Source organism: Pongo abelii, chromosome 14, assembly GCF_028885655.2.
Source record: "Pongo abelii isolate AG06213 chromosome 14, NHGRI_mPonAbe1-v2.0_pri, whole genome shotgun sequence".
Classification (NCBI taxonomy): Eukaryota; Metazoa; Chordata; class Mammalia; order Primates; family Hominidae; genus Pongo; species Pongo abelii.
Genome location: NC_071999.2, coordinates 116,418,343 through 116,441,032, shown reverse-complemented (window position 1 = coordinate 116,441,032; position 22,690 = coordinate 116,418,343). Strand labels below are relative to the sequence as shown.

The 22,690-nt window shown below is 45.8% G+C and overlaps 1 protein-coding gene across 1 annotated transcript in view; it reads left to right on the top strand.

Annotated features, from left to right (window-relative positions):
* COL4A1 (collagen type IV alpha 1 chain) overlaps window positions 1-22,690 on the top strand; it is a 157,407-nt gene that overhangs the window by 126,712 nt on the left and 8,005 nt on the right. The window contains exons 30-49 of the mRNA XM_024230972.3: window positions 222-372; window positions 607-720; window positions 1,412-1,579; window positions 1,714-1,803; window positions 2,667-2,819; window positions 2,979-3,077; window positions 3,190-3,279; window positions 4,346-4,485; window positions 4,954-5,080; window positions 5,176-5,256; window positions 5,704-5,802; window positions 6,891-6,941; window positions 8,924-9,109; window positions 9,940-10,073; window positions 12,490-12,562; window positions 13,365-13,436; window positions 14,870-14,998; window positions 16,296-16,394; window positions 17,416-17,628; window positions 18,461-18,638. Coding sequence (XP_024086740.3) covers window positions 222-372; window positions 607-720; window positions 1,412-1,579; window positions 1,714-1,803; window positions 2,667-2,819; window positions 2,979-3,077; window positions 3,190-3,279; window positions 4,346-4,485; window positions 4,954-5,080; window positions 5,176-5,256; window positions 5,704-5,802; window positions 6,891-6,941; window positions 8,924-9,109; window positions 9,940-10,073; window positions 12,490-12,562; window positions 13,365-13,436; window positions 14,870-14,998; window positions 16,296-16,394; window positions 17,416-17,628; window positions 18,461-18,638 — 2,447 coding nt within the window. The remainder of the gene's footprint in view (window positions 1-221; window positions 373-606; window positions 721-1,411; window positions 1,580-1,713; window positions 1,804-2,666; window positions 2,820-2,978; window positions 3,078-3,189; window positions 3,280-4,345; window positions 4,486-4,953; window positions 5,081-5,175; window positions 5,257-5,703; window positions 5,803-6,890; window positions 6,942-8,923; window positions 9,110-9,939; window positions 10,074-12,489; window positions 12,563-13,364; window positions 13,437-14,869; window positions 14,999-16,295; window positions 16,395-17,415; window positions 17,629-18,460; window positions 18,639-22,690) is intronic.

The window sequence follows — 22,690 nt, the reverse complement described above, 5'->3', positions numbered from 1 at the left end:
ATGAAAACAATAAAAGTTACCCACCTATGGGGGCTTGTGGTGAGATTGAAAAGATGTAATAGGTATGAGGAAGCTTTGCAAATGCTTGAAAAGGGTTGAGCAGATAATATTCTTACTAAATGCATTGGCAGTATCTGTTAAGTCTTCACTTATGCTATTGGTTTGATAAAAATATTGACTTTGCAAATCAATTTGCTTCTCCGTGCTTTGGGGATTTTCAGGGAGAGCCTGGAGTTGGTCTGCCGGGACTCAAAGGTTTGCCAGGTCTTCCCGGCATTCCTGGCACACCCGGGGAGAAGGGGAGCATTGGGGTACCAGGCGTTCCTGGAGAACACGGAGCGATCGGACCCCCTGGGCTTCAGGGGATCAGAGGTAACTTCTTGCAGATCAGTCTGGATGGTTTTGAGGACGGGATGTGCTTATTTTTGCATTCCCAGAGCCCCTACCGAGTATATTTGATATGTATTTATTGAACGAACGATGCAAATCCTGGAGGCCTAGAGCTCGTGGCTTTCCATTGCTGGGGCCATTCGTGTGCGTGGGTCTCCTAGGCCGGGAGACGTGCCACTGCTCCTATACAGCTTATTCTCAATTTTTCTTCTCCAGGTGAACCGGGACCTCCTGGATTGCCAGGCTCCGTGGGGTCTCCAGGAGTTCCAGGAATAGGCCCCCCTGGAGCTAGGGGTCCCCCTGGAGGACAGGGACCACCGGGGTTGTCAGGTGAGTGACATGCTTCTAGAATTATCCGTTCCCAAAAGCATGCTTTTCTGAAGCCTGGGGGATGAGGCTGGGGTCCCTATGAAGGAAAGCTTAGCACAATATATGAGATAAAAAGAGAAAAAAATAAAACTCGAGTTTGTGAAAATAGGTTTGATTGTTTGCTTAAATGTAGTCCCAGATTTTTTTCCCACCCACTGAGATTATGTGCCAAACAAAGAGACCTTTCCCTTATTGTATACTTAGTCACATTTTACATTTTATTCTAACTGATGTCTCTATATTATCTTTCCATAGGAGGGTTAATTAGTGGTGGATAATTTAAACTAATTGAGTCCATGTCTAGAACCTAGCTTTACCTTTGATCATAATAATCATAGAATTAAGGTGGTGCATGGAAATTAGAGCAAAACTAGCCCTAGTCCTAAATACTGCAACAAGGCAGTGGTGGTGCTTAGGGTGGCATTGCTGACTCTCAGTGACAGGAAAGGGGGGTGCTTTTCTTTTAGAACAAGAGCTATTTGATTATCCTGATGACCCTAAACACCAACACCTAGCAGATGATCCATTCGAGCTCCCAGTGTGGGTGTGTTCACGGGCTTTCTGCAGAAAGTCATAGTTAAACAGAGCACTGTACATTGTAGATCATTGTGTAAATTCTGCTAAAAGTTATTTGCGTTTCACCCAACTGCAGGCCCTCCTGGAATAAAAGGAGAGAAGGGTTTCCCCGGATTCCCTGGACTGGACATGCCGGGCCCTAAAGGAGATAAAGGGGCTCAAGGACTTCCTGGCATAACGGGACAGTCAGGGCTCCCTGGCCTTCCTGGACAGCAGGGGGCTCCTGGGATTCCTGGGTTTCCAGGTAAGTGATTTTTGAACTTCTGCCTGGATCCATCATGAGGACATGGGCCTCACCTTATTCTTTTTATGACTGTTAGCATTTACTGTCAGCATTCAGAGCAAGGAAATGTTCACAGTCCTTTCCTTTGGCCACAGGTTCCAAGGGAGAAATGGGCGTCATGGGGACCCCTGGGCAGCCGGGCTCACCAGGACCAGTGGGTGCTCCGGGATTACCGGGTGAAAAAGGTAGGGGAGCTGATAACCCTAGAAGCTCATCTTGTGTCTATTTGTCGATGCCACTTGGGAAATTCCCAAGTTGTCATAGATCATATTTCACTTTAAGATGCCTATGAAAGAAGTTAAGAACATCAAGCAGAAGGCTGGGAGACCCCCTTCTTCCAGTAGGATTCCTGGTGCTCAGTGCACGTGGGGTTGAAACTGTGCTCGGCCAAGCAAATCAGAAAGAAGTTGGGCTTTCATTCTTGGCACAGATGAGATTCTTCTTGTGAGAAATGGTGGAATCTTCAGCCATGCCAAGATACAGGGACCGGGTCCATAGACTCAGATTAACAACCTGTGCGAGTTTACAAGGCTTCATCTTTATTTCTTATCTTGTTGTTTGAAGTTGGTCCAAAATAATGTCTTTTAAAAAGAAGTACTGTAAAAATGACACGTGAAAAGATCATTTGTTTTGTAGAATGATAAAATTCCTGTTCTATTATTTTGTATAGAACTGAGGGGCACTATGAATAAGAGTGATAAAGATATGTAGGAAGGAGAGAAATGTAAGTTATCTAAACCTGAAAGCCAAGTCACATGCATTAGAGTTATTAGTGAATATAACTCTAATGTAAGTTATCTAAACCTGAAAGCCAAGTCACATGCATTAGAGTTATAATGAATTGTAGAAAATGGCTTTTTACTGCTCATTTACCTGGGGTTGGATTCTTCTATGTCTCAGACACTGGCCATTAGTGCCATTTTGGACAAGTTATTAGTGCTTTGTAGCCTTTTTGCCAGCTGCTCTCCCAGTCAACAAGAACGTGAGCCTTATGAGCACCTCTGTGACACTGGCCCAGGCTCACCAGTGCCTTCTCTTTCCTCTGCAGGGGACCATGGCTTTCCGGGCTCCTCAGGACCCAGGGGAGACCCTGGCTTTAAAGGTGATAAGGGGGATGTCGGTCTCCCTGGCAAGCCTGGCTCCATGGATAAGGTGGACATGGGCAGCATGAAGGGCCAGAAAGGAGACCAAGGAGAGAAAGGCAAGTCCGGGAGGCTTCTCACGGCCAAGCTCGGAACCACAATGTGCCTTTCCTGGGTTATCGGGTCCTCCATAAATAACACCAAAGCAACCTGTGTTTCTGCAGCAACTTGCTTGCAAGCAAATGCGGGTCATTGCTATTTTCTTCTGTGATGTGTAGGACAAATTGGACCAATTGGTGAGAAGGGATCCCGAGGAGACCCTGGGACCCCAGGAGTGCCTGGAAAGGATGGGCAGGCAGGACAGCCTGGGCAGCCAGGTACAGTGTGGAGCTCCGGTCCCCAGTGTGGCAAGGGCTCGGGATGAGGCCTGTGTTCCCCAGCTCTTTCTGTAGATGTCAACCTGCCAGACTGCTTTCTTTATGGTTCTAGGACCTAAAGGTGATCCAGGTATAAGTGGAACCCCAGGTGCTCCAGGACTTCCGGGACCAAAAGGATCTGTTGGTGGAATGGGCTTGCCAGGTAAACTGGATTTAGAAGAGGGTTCTCTAGCATGTGTGCATGTGGTGCTGGTAGGGCATGTCTGCAGAATGAGATCCTCTTCAGCTGAGATGGACAGAATCCAGGCACGTGTGTCTTTCACATGAATTCACATCCTCAGCTCTGAATGGTCTCCTGCTCAGGGATGGATGGCCTTTGGCTGACAGAATGGCCATCGCTAAGAAAACTCACCATCTAATGGAATATAACATGGGCTGTATACAGTCAACTTTTGATGGTCTCCAAGTGGCCATCCCCTTGGCTAGGATCTCCCTAAGAGACGTCAGCTTCTCCATCCAGGCCTGTCAGCCTGAGTAGCTCATGGCTGCAGAGCCCTTTGTGTTAGTTCAGAAGAATTCTCTGGACTCCTCTGCTCCAATCCTGGACTAGCCTTAATGCTTTGCCATCAGTGTCTATTGCAGTGAGAGCAGCTGGGAAGAGGAGGAGAGTGCGGGAAGGGCTGGGTGGTGATGGTCCTCAGAGCTCACTCAGAAAGGGGGAGAGTTCAGATGGGAAGCCCATCTTTCCATCTCCTCCTGAGTCTTGACTAGGTGCTGTTATCACTTTAATTAAAATATAAGCATCTAGGTTGCTAGTCATGCCTATGTGTGAATAAGCCTGGCTACCAGCATGCATCACAGAACCGAGTGTGCACGGACTCCGGCCCGCCCGCCTCATAGTCTCTGTGATGTCTGGCTAATGAGAGCTGGCTATATAATAAAGAACATAAGATCCATTTTTATTCTGTTGAGACAGTAAATATTCTAGGTAGTTAATGTGTTTCTTCCCTGTCTTATAACATGATGGTCTTAAAGGACGAGAGAGACATTTCCTAGCGTGGCTCTGATGTGATCTGGGTGACTGACGTGTTCTGGGTCATGAGCCGATTGATACATGAGGGATTTGCATTCTTGTATCTCAATCTTGGCTGGTTGTGGGGGATTCGTGTTCTTGTATCTCATTCTTGGCTGGCTGTGGAGGCACTTTTTCATTTGTAATACCAGCACTAGCTAAGCCCAAATCAAGTTTCAATTGTTTGTGTTTATAGGAACACCTGGAGAGAAAGGTGTGCCCGGCATCCCTGGCCTGCAAGGTTCACCTGGCTTACCTGGAGACAAAGGTGCAAAAGGAGAGAAAGGGCAGGCAGGCCCACCTGGCATAGGCATCCCAGGGCTGCGTGGTGAAAAGGTAACCAGCGCTCTGCATGGAAAGGTCCCCTTCTCCCAGCTCAGTGGAGATGCTGTCTGAGAAATGCTCAGCAAATATCTCAGCACACTCAGTGAGCCATAACACACAGGGAGTCCCACAAGGCAGCACAAGTCGCCTCTCCTTCCCCTTGTATTCACTACCTCTCCCTCAAGGAAGAATCTAGAGACTGGTGAGAGGCTAAGGTGGGAGACAGCTGTCACTGGGATAAAACAGAGAGGATGGAGGGCGAAGAGGAATGCAAGTAGAAACCAGATGGTTGGCTCTGCTGCGCTTAAGTTTTCCTCTCCATTCAGAAGTGGACTTTGATTCTTTGATGAGAAATCTGGAAATGGAGTTTTGCAATGCAATATTCATTGCATCACAATGTATATACCATTATCTACAACATGCGCACAGAGGATGCCCTTGGACAGATGTAAAGTTAATATGCCTGACTTTCCCTTACAGGGAGATCAAGGGATAGCGGGTTTCCCAGGAAGCCCTGGTGAGAAGGGAGAAAAAGGAAGCATCGGGATCCCAGGAATGCCAGGGTCCCCAGGCCTTAAAGGGTCTCCCGGGAGTGTTGGCTATCCAGGTAGGTGAGGGGGCCTTCTCTTGGACTTGGGGATCTAAGAAATCAAAGAAAAGCCCAAACTTATGGATGTTCTGGTGTTTTGTTTTTTTCTTCAGGAAGCCCTGGGCTGCCTGGAGAAAAAGGTGACAAAGGCCTCCCAGGATTGGATGGCATCCCTGGTGTCAAAGGAGAAGCAGGTAGAGGGCCCTCTTTGGGACACAGCCCGGGCACATAGAGAACAGTGGCCAGGGGATGGGAGGTCCCAAGGAGTTCCCATCACAGACGGGGAGCAGGGAGGCCAGCTGTCCTGTCTCCCATTTTCAGATGGGCAAACTGAGTCTAGTGCAGGTTAAGGGATCTTTCTGAGGTCTTGTCACTAGCAGGATCTAGGACCTAAATCTCCAAACTGTTTTTGTAGCCATCATGGAGTTTTTGTCACCAGCTTTTGAGGGTCAGGGTTTGGTGGTGTTGCTGAAAACACGCAGGGTCCTTTCTGAAGGGAAGTCAGAACTGACCTCAGGAAAACCAGGTGTTCTTGGGAGGGAACGGCTCCCTTAAAGGATGTCAGCGAAGGGCCATTTTGTATGGCAACTAGGGTGCTGTGAGAGATTATGGGGGTGTCTGATGTGACTTTTCTCTTTGAGGTCTTCCTGGGACTCCTGGCCCCACAGGCCCAGCTGGCCAGAAAGGGGAGCCAGGCAGTGACGGAATCCCGGGGTCAGCAGGAGAGAAGGGTGAACCAGGTATGGCCCAGTGCCCCATTCCCTATCAGCAGTGTCCACACCCAGAGACCTGCAGACTGCCTGTGTTCAGTGAACAAAGCTGGGCACAGAGTGGCCCCTAGACTGCACATCCCTGCAACTACTTAAACACTGATGTGGATGTGTGGAGTAGAATGGGATGAGAGGAGGGGAAGAAGGGAAGGGGGATTTATTATCCCATAAATACTGAGGGCATCTTTCCCTGAAATAACCTGAGCTCTCAGTGGTGAGTCAGAGACACATAAAATACTGCTGTTAGAACACTTTCCATTTCCCTTGTGGTTCCTATGACAAAACAAAGCAAAGCAAAACAAAACTCTTTTCTTTGCCCAGCATTTCCCCATTTGAGGGGAAATGGTTGGAAATATTGGTTGGCCCCTGAGTCTGCTCCTATCACTGGTGGGCTGATGACAATCACATATACAGTAATATTCGTATTTAATGCAAGAGAGAGATAAACACACCATGTGAAGCAGGTTACCCCTGACTCGGGGGGACACTGGGAGGACCACCAAGAGCTTCCACAGCTATTGGTGCTGGCCTCTTTCTTAAGTTCATTTTTTTCATTCCATAACTTTATATTATATACATTTGTTTTTCTATACAAACAATTCATAAAAATACCCCTGCACTCCTTTCCCCCGATTTGAATCTTCCCTCAAGTCCTTTGCTGACATTTGTTGTCTCCCCAGCATCTGTTGCCCCAAATCTCTTTGGCTGTCCCCACCTCCCTGAGAATAGCAATTAGCGGATGGTTGTCTGAGAATCCCATTTGCTCATCTCCAGACGGCAGCAGGAAACAAATACTCATTTGCACAGATCGTTTGTGCTAAATGCCATGATGGTTCTGAGCTGAAAGGTACTTAGGAAAAAGTACTAAATTAGGAACATCCAGTCAAGGGTATCTTATAAAACTGTAGCAATATCATTTTATTACAAGGGTGCAATTAACTAATATCTATGTACTCCACAAATATACATAGTATTATTGCAGAGTTGATAGTGCTTTGTGTTGTACCTGCAGATGGATTAAGTAAAGAAAAACATTGCATTTTACCCTCATCTTATAGGTCTACCAGGAAGAGGATTCCCAGGGTTTCCAGGGGCCAAAGGAGACAAAGGTAATCTTTGCTCTTCCTTTTCAACCAACTGCTGCTGCCTGATTAGCAGAACAAGGGGCAGTGTCTTCAGGATGAAGCCCCATCCCTGTTGGCCAGGCAGCAACTGGATGGAGGATGGGTGCTGGGCCCAGAGGGCAATGCCTGCAAGACACATGTGGTTCCCTTCTAATTAATGGATCAAAATGGTGTGCAGTACACTTATGATCAGAATTATCTTTTACTTGGACTAATTTTATAAAAATCCAGCAGAGAGGGGAGACCCCTGTCATTTTTATGCCTAGAAGGTCATCAGAATATTGAAATTCGGACTTTCTAGAACTGGTTACACTTATGTGAATGCAGGACAGTATGTAGCACACGCCACGAGACAAGAACATGCCCTGCGCAGCCACGATGTGCTCAGTACTAAGTGAAGCTGAGAGTTGGCCAGGAGCTTGGGAAGGCAGTCTCTTCTCTCAGAGAGCTGAGCATTTTATGGGAAAGCAAAGGGGACACATAAAACACAAGGCATGTGAGCTGCACGACACTGAAGAGAAGCCACAGGTGGCCGCGGCCAGGAGCTCACACACAGCATCCATGGGCATGCTTATGGCAGGTGGCTGGGCTGGCTGAGTGATCTCACTCAGTGGGAGGATTCAGAAAGCCCTGGAAGGCCTTGGACTTCAGCTGAGAAGGAGCAGGGGCACGGAGGTGCTGTTTCTCCCACCCCGTGGTTCTCCCCAAGACCAGCCCAGAGTGTTTCCTTGGCAGGTGTGTGGTATGACACTGGGAACCCCAGGGTTGAGAAGGATGGCCTGGTGCCAGGTGGGCTGCCTTGGGAATGGACACTTCCCTTTCCCTTAACTCACAGACTCCGTCAAACACAGAGCCCCTTGCAAATGCACCTGCTCAAGGGGTCGCTGTGGGCTGTTCCTGCCCTGCCTTTCCTACCTTGCCATGTGATCCTGCACACTCCTTCTGACATGCTGCACTGCCCCTGCACAAACTCTACACAGCACCTTGCGTTTTCCACTCATTGCTGTGTGAAATATCAGGGAGAATCCCCAGGAGAAGAGAATCCCAAATGACCACTTTAGGTCTTGACCCCGTTTCATTCCCTTTTGCTTTGTTCTTGAAATAACCTTAGAATTTTGGCATTTTTATTGGTAAGATTTGGATACTATGTTTCAAACTAAACATGGAATTTTTTTTTCCTACAAGCTGTTACTTTTTAATTTTTTAAACCTGCTCTGTTGAAGTTTCACTGACAGGTAATACACTACAGATATTTAAAGTGTACAATTTGATAAGGCTGACATAGGTCTACACCGTGAAAACATCCCCACATTCTAGATAGCAAGCAAAGCCTTTTCCCAAAAGTCTCCTCTGTGGCTTCATAATCCCTGCTTCCTGCCCTCTCCCCAGTCCCCAAGCAACCATCCATCTATCTGCCTTCTGGTCCTCTAGGTTAGTTTGCATTTTCTGGCAGTTTACAAAAATAAAACCATACACTTTGTAGTCTTTTCAGCCTGACTACTCTCCCACGACATAATTAGTTTGAGATCCAGCCCAGTGGTTGCTCACTTCTTTCTATGGCTGAGTAGTGTCCCCCTGTATGGATATAACATGATTGGCTTGTCCAGCCCATTCCTGTGCTGATGGAGTGAGGCTTTGGTTTAGCAGTGCAGTTGCTGCAGATGTCTTTAAACACAATTCAGATGCCTCTGCCATAGAATACGTCTTTTGAGAAGTATGAAAACGATAGCCAGGTTCCTAGCATTCTGAGCTCTTTTTCCAGCCAGGCCATGGTTGGATTCTAGTGTGTTATTAAAGAGAAGGAGGGATCGGAGCCCTTGCTGCAGTTTCCACTGGTGTCCCTGGAAGCCCCCTCTGAGCGGTACCTGCAGGACGAGGCATGCCTCGTCCCATCTCTGCTGTCCACGCCGGATATTACTGTTCTGCTGCTGCGTTTCCCATCACCTCAAACTGTTTTTCTTGTTTAGGTTCAAAGGGTGAGGTGGGTTTCCCAGGATTAGCTGGGAGCCCAGGAATTCCTGGATCCAAAGGAGAGCAAGGATTCATGGGTCCTCCAGGGCCCCAGGGACAGCCGGGGTTACCGGGATCCCCAGGCCATGCCACGGAGGGGCCCAAAGGAGACCGTGGACCTCAGGGCCAGCCTGGCCTGCCAGGTAAGGGCATCTCACCAGGGGCCAGGGCTGGGGACTGGGACAGAATTCACAAAAGGAAATAGTGTAAAAGAAATAGTTAAATTCTCAATTGAGCTTTTTTATTTAGAAGTCTGCAGCATTTATTACAGCTTGAAATTGTTTGGCCCCCATCGAGTCAAAGCTTTTCTTGTATCCTTTCTGTCAAGGAATTTAAGTAATTAGGGAGATGCAAGAAAGGAAATGATTGGACAAGCCTGGACGCATGCCCCATCGGTGGCGTTTGACTTAAACCAGCGCAGAACTTGGGCCCACTTGTGGGTTCTGACGAAGACCCCTGTAGGGGTAGCAGAGATGCCCAGGCACCACTGACCACCGGCCATTTTGGACATGGAGACAGTGGCATTTCTATGTCTGTCCTTCCTTCCTTCCTTCCTTCCTTCCTTCCTTCCTTCCTTCCTCCCTCCCTCCCTCCCTCCCTCCCTCTTTCCCTTCCCCTCCCCTCCTCCCTCCCTCCCTCCCTCCCTTCCTTCCTTCCTCCCTCCTTCCCTCCCTTCCTTCCTTCCCAGACCTGCCTCAATTTCTCTCTCAAGGGTTCACATTGTTGGTCCAGTGTTGTATCAGAGATAGTGGTGTTTCTATTCCCTCCCTCCCTCCCTTCCTCCCTTCCTCCCTCCCTCCCTCCTTCCTTCCTTCCTTCCTGGACCTGCCTCGATTTCTGTCTCAAGGGTTCTCACTGTTGGTCCAGTGTTGTATCAGTGAGGGGCCGTGGGTGGCAGTATTGATAGCCCCACAGCCCAGGGACACTTGTGCATATTTAACCCCAAATGTGTGGCTTTCTTCTCTTCCATTAGGACTTCCGGGACCTATGGGGCCTCCAGGGCTTCCTGGGATTGATGGAGTTAAAGGTGACAAAGGAAATCCAGGCTGGCCAGGAGCACCCGGTGTCCCAGGGCCCAAGGGAGACCCTGGATTCCAGGGCATGCCTGTGAGTTATTAATTTGTAGATTTTTACTTTTAGAAGAGTCTTTTCTGGCCATAAGTATTCATACGTGTCTATGTGTGTATGTATTGTGTATGTGTATATATATGTGTGTGTGTGTGTGTGTGTGTTACACTCCCACATCCCCACTAAATCAGTTCTTTCTTTCTTTCTTGCCAGTAACCCACATCTTTATTGGCATCAGAGTAGGAAACTATTGTAACATTTTTTTACAATCCAGTTTTCCAAGAACCATAAAGGGGAAATGTTATGCTGCTGGAAATGATGGCTCAATGCCTAAAGTTAAGACCTATTTACAAACTCAATGTAAAAAGCAAGCCAATGTTGTTTTGCAAAGAACAATTCTGTCAAACTAGCCCAGCCATCTCTTAGGACTGGCAGGAGGACTGGGAATTGCAGTTGAACAGTTCAAGTCATAAAAGATAACCAGCAATATTCCATCTCTCTTTACTGCCCTGATCCAGATACAGAGACTAAGTGGTGACTCAGACAAGCCTTCAGAAGAGCACATCTCAGGGTGCGATGAGTGACCAGCAGCCTTGTGTGTGTGTGTGTGTGTGTGCGTGTGTGTGTGTGTGTGTGACTTAACTTTGGCTCTTTGCTGCACCTGAATATATAGCCCTTCTTAGTGGTGGTCATGGATCTTTGGTTTGATTTTTAGCTTAACCACATCCATGGCTAAAGGATTGTGTTTACGTGGCTTGCTCATTCAAATAGCTGGATTAGCAGAGCTTTATTCTCTGTGTCTGTCTCTCTGTTTCCTCTCTCTGTCTCCATCTGTCTGTTTGTCTCTCTCTCTCTAACACACATTAGGAGAAAGACAGAGTACGTCAGGGGAGATCGGGAACAGGAGGGATTTGAGACAGACCTCTGCAGTTATGTTGGAGCAAGCGGGGTTCTTCTGTAAGTCAACACATGTTCTCCCTTAAAGGGAAAGCTTTGAACTGCTCATCAGCAGCAGAGACATATCTTAGAGTCATCAGACTACTTTCTCAAGGATGGATACAGAATAGCTAAGCTTGCTGGGTGCAAAACAATACATGGTGCTGATTTACTTCTGAATCAGTAAGTTATGAAATGCTTATAAATAATTACACAGAACTGGCTATAAGGAGTAGCAACAGTCATGTTTACCCATTCCCTGTCCTCAAAGCTGTGTGCGTATCTCCACAGTATAGCAAATGTGTATGTGAATGTATTTTTGGGCCCCTATTGCTATATTGCAGTTTTCCAGTAATGATAAGTGTAGGTAATTTGTCAAATATTTATGTATTCCCATTTTTATTCCTCAGTAACATAGAAATATACCCCATTCCCGGCTGGGCCTGGTAGCTCACGCCTGTAATCCTAGCACTTTGGGAGGCCGAGGTGGGCAGATCACCTGAGGTGAGGAGTTTGAGACCAGCCTGGCCAACATGGCAAAACCCTGTCTCTACTAAAAATGCACAAGTTAGCATGGTGGCTCGTGCCTGTAATCCCAGCCACTTGGAAGGCTGAAGCAGGAGAATTGCTTGAACCTAGGAGGCAGAGATTGAAGTGAGCCGAGATGGTGCCACTGCACTCCAGCCTGGGTGACAGAGCAAGACTCTGTCTCAAAAAAAAAAAAGAAAGAAAAAGCAATATACCCCATTCCTGGTGCCAATCAGTGTCTGTCTGTCTCTGTATACATACTTATGTATAAATATGTGTTTGTATATATGTTTATATACTTATATATTTGTTCATGTTATTTTGGTTCGACACTTTTAAAATAAGGCTAAGAGACAAATCTACATAAGAAATAAAACAACTTGTTACGTGTTGCTGTCCACGACTAGAGAAAGGAACAACTGTGTTGAAATGGAAAGAAAATGAGCCCCTATTTTAAAATACACTAATATTGCCATACTGTAACGGAAAATACTCGTTCTTTAGCATTTCTTAATTTTCTTTGCATATTTAAAATCAGTTTTCAGATAAGATATGAAACTAATTCTAAAGAAAACTGACTGCACTTGAGGGTTAAGGGGAAAGTTTTCAGAAAAGCTCGTTGGCTGGTGCTGGATGGCTATGTTGCCGTCACAGGTGTTGAGGGGGCCCTGGCTCTGTCTATGGAATTGTGCTGTGAGCTGGAGGTGGCAAGGGCGGGACATTTGCCTGCTCCTCAGGAGCTTCCCCTGTGGATGGACAAGCAGAGGAGACACATGGAGGGAAACAAATGCTTTTACTTTCCAGCTTCCTGATTGAGGCACATGCGAAGGTGTTGTTATTCTATCATTTAAGAAACCACAAGGCACCATTTGTTCACAAATGTGCTTTGCAAAACATTGAGGGGCTGTTTCAGTTTTCCAACTAGCAGGTTACTGGAGAGACTTAACCTGCATATCCTGAACAATTCCCAACCTCCTCTTTGTGTGTCTAGGGTATTGGTGGCTCTCCAGGAATCACAGGCTCTAAGGGTGATATGGGGCCTCCAGGAGTTCCAGGATTTCAAGGTAAGACAGCACAGGCCTTGCTGCACAGCCTTTGCAGCAGCAGATGCTGTATGAAGAGCTTGCTAGCCTTGGGCACTTTAGCACTGATAGCACCAGTGCCATTATAGCACGAGATACTGTTCTCTTCAAATTAAAAATGGCATTTCTGTGTGGCAGCCCAATTTGTATAATCTTATGGATGCCAGTGTAAAGACATTCTGATTTTCTTATTAAGAATCAGTGGATCATTAACATCTCAATAAGAAGTCATGGATTTGGGCTATTCATTAATTTATTCATGTATTAAACACACATTTTTGGGCTGCTTACCAGCTCCCAGGCACTGCAGTTTTTACTGCTGAGTCAGATACACGTGAAAGGCAAATAAAACAGGTCGCAGCCTCAAGGTGTCTTGTGGTCCAACTGGGGACGTGTGAATCAGATCGGGACCAAAAACAGTGCCCTGTGTCCCTCCACTAGTGGATCATTTTACAGTTGGCTGCATGCTTATAAAAATGTAGCTTCTGGGTTCTAGAAAAAAGAGTTTCATTAAAAGTTTTACATACGTGACCAGAAATAATGCTGTTTTCTTCCTTGAAGATAAATTGGAAATTTGTTCACTGTCTATGTGTGCGTATATGTTTATGTGTATATGTGTGCATGCATAAGCAGGTGTGTGAATGTGTATATATGAGTATATGTGTGTATATGCATTTATCTATACATTTGTGTACATGTATGTGTGTGCACTAGAGATACACACACACATATTTGTATATCATTGGGAATTCTGTACAAGACAATGCTTTCCCTCTGCTTTTAGGTCCAAAAGGTCTTCCTGGCCTCCAGGGAATTAAAGGTGATCAAGGCGATCAGGGTGTCCCGGGAGCTAAAGGTAGGAGAGTTTGTTGATCTGTGGATGCCTTACTGGTGCTTTGTGAAAATGTAAAAGCCAGGAATGCACAGAATTGGGGTGTTTGGTTTTTCATATGTGAAATGACTCAAAAATTATTAAAAACAGTTGATTGAGAATTCTTTGCAGCGAGTCAAGATTCCTGTAGTTGACATTTTAACCAGCGACTTGTCTGGAAATAGAATCTGATAAATCCAGGACTGAGGGAACTCCAGGGGAGGAGGGGTGGCTGAGGTTCTCGCTGACAGGCTCAGAATTCAGAAACTTCCCAAGGCTCTAAAGTTAGCCTGAAATCAACCACTGAAAGTTATAATAGGAAAGAAAATCAATCTTGCACTTAGAGACGGAGTGCATTCCTGCTGCACAGTGAAGAATTCTTCCTGGGAAAGGTGCTGTTGGCTTCTCCACCGGTAGGAGCCCACAGCATGAAGGGCGCCGAAAACCAGATCATCTCAAAAGGGAATGGTTTAAGCACAGTATTCATCCTGCTTCCTCTTAAGAGCAGACCATATTTCTAGGGCATCATTTAATTTTCAAAACCATGTTTTGGGAGAGAGAATGAGAAACCACATGCCCGGAGAAGTGGAACCCAAGGAAGGAGAGGGGAGGGAGGGTGTGTGGAAGGGGAGGGAGGGTGTGTGGAAGGGGAGGGAGGGTGTGTGGAAGGGGAGGGAGGGTGTGTGGAAGGGGAGGGAGGGTGTGAGGAAGGGGAGGGAGGGTGTGTGGAAGGGGAGGGAGGGTGTGAGGAAGGGGAGGGAAGGTGTGTGGAAGGGGAGGGAGGGTGTGTGGAAGGGGAGGGAGGGTGTGTGGAAGGGGAGGGAGGGTGTGTGGAAGGGGAGGGAGGGTGTGTGGAAGGGGAGGGAGAGTTGAGGGTGTTGGGCTGAAGACGGGGAGGCCGAGGGGACCTCGCACTTTGTGTGGTTCTTACCACATGCCAAGACTTGTCATGCAGAAGAAGGATTAAGTTCATTCATCACTCAAAGATCAGGACCAGTGTGATACTATACAGTAAGGCAGGTTTCAGATGAGTGTGGGAAAAATGTCCTAATCGCAGAGTGGCACTCTCCACGTCAGAAGCGGGGGCTGCCTGGGAAGAACAAGCTTCTCTCCCTGCTGGGAGGGCTGGCATGAGGCTGCAGGGCAGTTGTCAGGGGTCCCAGAGCCCAGAATGCAGTGGGAAGTTACACTGATGCCCCAATGCCTTTGCCCGAGAGTTCAGGATTTCAGGTTAAATAATAAAGATGTGCAGATTGGACATGTTTTGTGAAGATCCGATTACCTGGGTTTTGATAATGACTTTACCTTTGAGAAGTACCTTCCATTTGGGTAGCTTCACCCGGGACTCTCCTTCTAAAGTTGTTTCCGCCCCAGTATGTGGACAGTGAAATTGATCAATGCCTTCCCTATTCCCACAGGTCTCCCGGGTCCTCCTGGACCCCCAGGTCCTTACGACATCATCAAAGGGGAGCCCGGGCTCCCTGGTCCTGAGGGCCCCCCAGGGCTGAAAGGGCTTCAGGGACTTCCAGGCCCGAAAGGCCAGCAAGGTGAGAAGGCTTGGCCTGTGCAGGGGTGATATGGGGAGCCCAGAGGGGCAGTGGTCAGAGTTCCTCCTCACCCATGTATTTAAAATAAGTTTCTGGGTAAAGATTATACACACACATATGAATATGAGTTTCTTACCTCCCTTCAATGCATATCAAAACCTATGACATTTTTAAAGGGACCTAAAAAAATCCAGAAGAAAATCCAGGAAAAGCTAGAGGAACACATAACAACACATCTGTGTTCAGTTAGAAAAACATGGGCTCAAAGAACCAGATCATTACCTTTCCCCCTCCTGCCTCCCGCTCCAGATGGGGGTGGCACGTAGCAACCTGGAATGGTAAAAATCGGTGCTCTCCATCCATGCCCCCAGGAGCGCTGCCTGATTGGCACTGTCTGTACAATTCTCTGTTATTTCCCCAAACCCTAACATAGTCTTCTGCTTATTTGAGCTACACATCTCCTATTTCAAGAGCTACTGATAAGGAGTGGGTGAGAAGTAAAGGAGAATGAAAACATTTAAAGTTGAAAGCATCAATGAAAATTTAAAGATACTTAAGAATAAGCTAGCCAGGCTCACTGGGTCACACCTATGTAATGCCAGCATTTTGGGAGGCTGAGAGGGGAGGATCACTTGAGCCCAGGAGTTCAAGACCAGCCTAGGCAACATAGGGAGAGTCTGTGTCTACAAAATAATAATGATAAAATTAGCCAGGTGTGGTGGTGCATACCTGTAGTCCCAGCTACTCGGGAGGCTGAGGTAGGAGAATCGCTTGAGCCCGGGAGGTTGAGGCTGCAGTGAGCAGTGGTGACACCACTGCACTCTAGCCTGGGTGACAGAGCGAGACCCTGTCTCAAAAAAAAAAAAAAAAAAAAAAGAGAAAGAAAGAAAGAAGAAGAATAAGCTATGTACATGAAAGCAAACAAACTATCCATGTTGGTATATCTGTTGCCTAAAAATTGAGACCCCAGTATATGGCTGAGAGAGGAAGTTATCCAGTCTCTCATTCTCTCCACATCACCTGCCTTTTCCAAACCAATCTGCCAAACAGCAAGAAACCAGGGAGAACTCAGAACAAAGTGCCCAAACACACACCCCCATATGAATATCCAGCTGCTTCTGCAAAGTCTGTACTCGACTTTGTGGGAAGCAACTCCTGGCTGTCCAAGAAAACGTTCTCATTTGCGGTGAGACTTTATGCTTGGCTCCTTGAACACTGAAAAGGACATTTAAGAAGGGAAGAAAGAGATACAGCTTACTGCTGTACGGGATCATAAATTATTTTTCCTCTGCCTCAGGTGTTACAGGATTGGTGGGTATACCTGGACCTCCAGGTATTCCTGGGTTTGACGGTGCCCCTGGCCAGAAAGGAGAGATGGGACCTGCTGGGCCTACTGGTAGGTTGCCAGACTTCCAACCTAATTACACCCGACCAGGATCTTTGGGATAGAAGGAGCAGACCCAGGCATGGGGAAATGGCAGAATGAAGTTGGATATATTACTTGACAGATTTCCGAAGAAGTCTGTTTCTTAGAAGAAATAAGATCAAATAGAAGAGCTAAAGAAGTGTCCTTTTTTCTGTGTAGAGACAGATATTGATCAAAGTGTACATTTCCCAGATGTTGTTGAAAGGCAGCCAATAGTGGTGACCCATGTGGTTTCCTAACTGGGATGTGAGCTGCAGCTATGAAAATTCTATTTCAGCAAAGGACAAGGGAAGTAGAAATGAAAATAATGCCAGCATTGGCCCAAAGGCATGGGATGAACTTGGTCTGCTTCCTTAGGAGAAGGGACACTTGAGTGTCCCGTGAAGGCTATGATGCAAAAGGCTGAGGCCACTGACTAATTTAACAAAGAGCTCAGCCCAGCAGACCTGGGCACACTTTGGCACATGGCACAATTAGAGAGGGGACAGAAGCAGGCCTTGCCTGCGAGGTCCCTTACTGCTCCATTTCCATACGCAGGCTTTGGGCTGCTATGGAAGAGAAAACACCTTAAGAGGAGGTTGTTTAATAATTCTATGATAGTCCTCCCCAACAGGAGCCCCACGATTCCATGTGAATGACATGCACAGAGTCACATCATTCATTTATTTTCATTTATTCATGTATCCATTTTCATATATGTCATATATTCGTTGAACTAAATTGTTCAAGCATCTGCTCTGCACCAAGAACTGTGCTTATAAAAATATCTTGAGGTGGTAGGTAAGAAGAAAAAGTTAAGACACCATGCAGGAGGCAGGCTGCTGTATTTAGTGAGCCATGCATTCTTTTTAGACTTTTTTGGTAACATGAATAGGTAGGATACTTTGTGGAAATAAAAAATATTAAAAACTCTTTGGAGAAAAATGATTTTGAAAGCCTTTAGGGGAGCATGTTTGCAATTAGGGAAACTAATTTGTCTCCTATCTTCCAGGTCCAAGAGGATTTCCAGGTCCACCAGGCCCTGATGGGTTGCCAGGATCCATGGGGCCCCCAGGCACCCCATCTGTTGATCACGGCTTCCTTGTGACCAGGCACAGTCAAACAATAGATGACCCACAGTGTCCTTCTGGGACCAAAATTCTTTACCATGGGTACTCTTTGCTCTACGTGCAAGGCAATGAACGGGCCCATGGCCAGGACCTGGGTAAGAAGCCTGCAGATCCGTGCATTCATTCAGTGTAGGTGTGTTGAGTGCCTTCGGTGCGCAGTGCTGGACTCGCCTCTGCTGCTGCAGTGAGGGCAGTAGCCAGTGAAAAAGCGGCCCGGCCTCATTTCCCTCCATTGATTACAAACAATCGGTTCAACAGCTGCAGTATTACTAATGGCAAGCCAAGAAATGTGGAGACTGAATCTTCGAAAATCTTTAAATTAATAAAACTTTAGATCTCATCTTCAAATTATCAAGTAGGATCAAGATTCCTGGACTGCACTTAACGATTTGCATTGATGCAGCTTAACCATTGCTCTTTGTAAAAAAAATGTCCACGTTATCCTGTCTGAAATTCTCTACGGCTGCTGAGCTCTGCTCCTCTAGTTTAGATCAGCAGAAAGCTACATATCTGTCCTCATTATCTTAATCTGACCCAGATATCCTCCACCAAACTGTGTTTTAATTTTCTCTGCCCCTTTAACTTTTATCAGGGTTAGAATCAGCAAGCTGCTATAGAAAGAGCATCTCTGCATTTTCTGCAAAACTGTTGTTAAAGACATTGCCCAATTTGTTACTATCCATTGTATAATGAACCATGTGTTAAGTTCCTTCTAGAATTCAGCTTTAGGAAAAGGTTTCTTTGTGCTGGTAAACTGGTTTTGTTTCCTTTCATCAAAAATGTCCTACATAATCCTTTATACATTTCAATTTCAGTGATTATGTTGATTATATGTTTTTGCTTGTTGTCCAGCTGAAATCCAGTTTACATAGAGATAGATTGTGAATTATAAAGAAAACATCTCACATTGTCTTCTTCCTTGTCTAGGCACGGCCGGCAGCTGCCTGCGCAAGTTCAGCACAATGCCCTTCCTGTTCTGCAATATTAACAACGTGTGCAACTTTGCATCACGAAATGACTATTCGTACTGGCTGTCCACCCCCGAGCCCATGCCCATGTCAATGGCACCCATCACGGGGGACAACATAAGACCATTTATTAGTAGGTGAGTCGAGCATTTGTAGGAACAAATGCAAAATTGAAGAGGAAAAGTCTCTAGTCTGGACAAGCATGTTTTCTATTTTTCTCCAAAACGTTCAATCCATTGCCATTTAGCTTATTATTTGTGATATCCGAGTTTTGTAATGGAAATCTACCATAAAAATTATTTGACATAAAAGTCAGTTGGCTGGGCACAGTGGCTCATGCCCATAATCCCAACACTTTGGGAAGCTGAGGCGAGAGGATTGCTTGAGCTCAGGAGTTCAGGACCAGCCTGGGCAACATGACGAGACTTCATCTCTACAAAAAATACAAAAGTTAGCTGGGCATGGTGGCGTGAGCCTGTGGTCCCAGCTACGAGGGAGGTTGAGGTGGGAGGATCACTTAAGCCTGGGATGTTGAGGCTGTAGTGAACCGAGACCACGCCACTGCACTCCTGCCTGAGCAACAGAGTGAGAACCTGTCTCAAAAAGAAAAAAGAGTCAGTTATTCTCTTTTAAAATTATGGTGCAAAACCATGGTGAGATAATGCCAGCCTTGCAGAGATAATTTATATTTTACCTGACTCACTGTGGTGGTTGCCTTTCCTCTTATGAGCAAAGTGATGCCACTTCATTCTTCAGCAAGCGTTAGAACAGTGTTTCTCAATCTTTCTTTTTTAAAAAGTAATAGCTTCCCCAAGGAGCCTTTTAAGACATTGTTTTCTGAATCATCCCTGCCCCTATGAATTTTTTTAAAAATTATTTTTAATTTTGGTAAAATGGACATAACGTAACATTTACCATCTTAATAATATTTCAGTGCACAGTTCAGTGGCATTACAGTTTAGTACATTTGCATTGTTGTTTAACCATCACCACCATCCGTCTCCAGAACTTGTTTATTTTCCCAAACTCAAACTCCGTCCCTATTAAACACTGACTCCACATCCCTCCTCCCAGCCTCTGGTGACCCCCATTCTACTTTCTGTCCCTGTGAATTTGACCCCTGTAGACACCTCATATAAGTGGAATCATACGGTATTTTTCCTTTTGTCACTGGCCTATTTCACTCAGCATAATGTCCTCAAGGTTCATCTACATTATAGCCTGTGATAGGTTTTCTTTCATACTTAGGGCCAAATAATATTTCATTGTGCATAGGTGCCACGTTTTGTTTCTCCATTCCTCTGTCAATGGACACTTGGGTTTTGTCCACACCTCAGCTATTGTGAACAATGCTGCTATGAACATGGGTGTGAAAATATTTCTTTGAGAGCCTGCTTTTAATTTTTCTGGATGTATACCCAGAAGTGGAATTGTGGGATCATATGGTAATTCTATTGTTAGTTAATTCTATTTTTAGTTATTTGAGAAACCTCCATGCTGTTTTCCACAGTGGCCGCACCCTTTATATTCCTGCCACAGCCCACAGGGTCCCAGTTGCTCCACGTCCTCACCAGCACATGTTGTTTTCACGTGTTGTTTTCTGCCTTTTTGATAGTAGCCATCCCAATGGGTGTGAGGGGGCCCCTATGAAATTGTAATACCGCAGACATACTGTGTATCTCCTCTGTTTGTGTATTGTATGTATATCTGTGCTGTATACATAAAATTATACAGCTTTATACATAAAAAGTTATACAACAATACACACACTCCCAGTTCCACCAATTTTTGCTCCCTTGGGTGATATTGTACCCATTGAAAATGCATGTGTTTGACTGAGCGATCTCCCTTAAGTGTTTATCCGCACTAGTATCTGAAGTATGTTTTCAGGCCCTAGGAGCCTCCCTGATAGGAAGTAAGATGGGAAACTGAAGTTATTATGACTGAAAATAACATGACTGTCCTCTCTTTGCCTCTTTCCTTCTCATTAAAAGTTTATTGCTGGCCAGGCACAGTGGCTCACGCCTGTAATCCCAGCACTTTGGGAGGCTGAGGTGAGCGGATTACCTGAGATAAGAAGTTGCTATAGGTAAATCAGTAAAAAAAAATTCATTAATAACTTAAATAGACAAGCAGACCCAGGCTGGGCATGGTGGCTCATGCCTGTAATCCCAGCACTTTGGGAGGCCAAGGCAGGTGAATCATCTGAGGTCAGGAGTTCGAGACCAGCCTGGCCAGCATGGTGAAATCCCATCTCTACTAAAAATACAAAAATTAGCTGGGTGTGGTGTTACATGCCTGTAATCCCAGCTACTCGGGAGGCTGAGGTAGGAGAATTGCTTGAACCCAGCAGGCGGAGGTTGCAGTGAGCCAGGATCGCACCATTGCACTCCAGCCTGGGCGATAAGAGCAAAACTCTGTCTCAAAAGAAAAAAAGTTTATTGCTTAGAAATACTCAGAAATAATAGGAAAGTGGCCAGTGAACAAATTCATTTGACTAAGAAGCTATTCTGTAATTTTACTTTTTACATATTAAGATAATAAATGATAAAAAAGATAAAAAGTTTTTTATATTCCCTTTAAAGAAATCAGCAGTCTTTGAATATGAAGAAAGATGTAGCAGTATCAGCTAGGAAGTGCCCTGTATTCAAGAGAAAAGGGAAAAGGGAAGCAAATGCTTGGAGTCACCCCTGGAGCTCCTGCCCAGCTGCCCCAGGCTGTGCCTTTGGCCCAACTCCTTTCATTAGATGAACATGCCCTGTTTGGGGGAAGACCAGGGTTATGTGCCAGGCAGGTCCTGGCAGATGACAGTTTAGTGAGAGAGCTATGCCACGTGGGACCATGGATCAGAGGGCTGGAAGGCACCTCCTATGTAGGAAAATCTTAGATCTTTGATCCCCTTACGTAAAATATCTACTGACAGTTTTCTTTGATTTTTTTTGAGCTATAAGAAAACTTATATGTCTTGAAATGGAGAATATCATTCATTACACTTCCAGAATGGCGCTTTTCAGAATGCAGGCAATACTTCACCTGTGCCAGTGGCTGCCAGATATTGACTGTTTTGAGACTTTTATTGCTCAGAACCATGCCTGATAACTAGAAGGAAAAGTAACAACTTTTGTGGGTTTCTTTTTTTAGCTTCCTTTACACAACAGGTAGAAAAAGACTATCCATTGATATGTTTCCTGTTTACTTTCTTGGCAATGTTGACGTTTGACCTTGATTCAGAGCTCCTTGACAGGAGCTCTGGCATGCCTTGGTGGTAGTCCAAAAACAGGTCTCAGAGAAGCTGTGTGTCTGAGACCAGCATTTCTCTGTGACGCATTCCTCTCAGTGAAACACCCCTGGTCTTTGAGCACCAAGAGTCTAAGTTTCTGTATGGTTTGATCCTGAGATGAGCTCATAAAGCCAACGGGGAGGTGCTAAACCTTAGAGTCTAAGCAATGGGTACAGCATTTCCCACTTAACATGTCATTGGACCAGAAAGTCCTGAAATGTCCCAGGACTTTACATTTCCAGAATTTTATGTCTTTCTGTTAGTTGACACATCGAAGCTCAGCATGAAGGGACCTTCCCAGGCATGTACTTGAAGCCGCTGCCTTTGCATCAAGTCTGCCTCTACTTCCCTCTCGCAGAGAGGCTGCCCCTTTGTCCCTGTCTCTGAGCAGGCATGGTTTCCATGGTTACTGAACTTAGTGGTTTCCACGACTTCTCAGGACTTACAGGTTCCTTCTCAGCTCTTCCCTTTAGGGAGGTCCGAAAGCTAAATCTTGGAAACAGCAAATGACACAAAAGCCTTCATTTTGAGCAGAAAAGGTGGCAATTGTACTGCTTTCATCCTGATAGTAGGGCACAATTTTCTAAGTACTTTCTAGCTTTCTGCAGACAAGACTCACAAGATAAATACTGATTGCTAATTGCTCTGATGAAAAGACTGCTGGATTGAGAGCAAGGAGAACTGCATTTTAGTTCTGTCTTGGACACAACTAAGCCTGGCCTTAGTTTCTTCATATGCAATATGGAGAATTTGGCCATGTGAATTTGAAGGAATCACACAGCTCTTTAAGCCTGCAATGGGGCAGGACTCTTGAATCCCTCAGCCCAGAGACAGTCTGAAAAAGACAAAACCCTTCCCTCCAGGCTGTATTTCTAGGTCTCGTGTCTAGCAAACAGATGGTGGCAGATG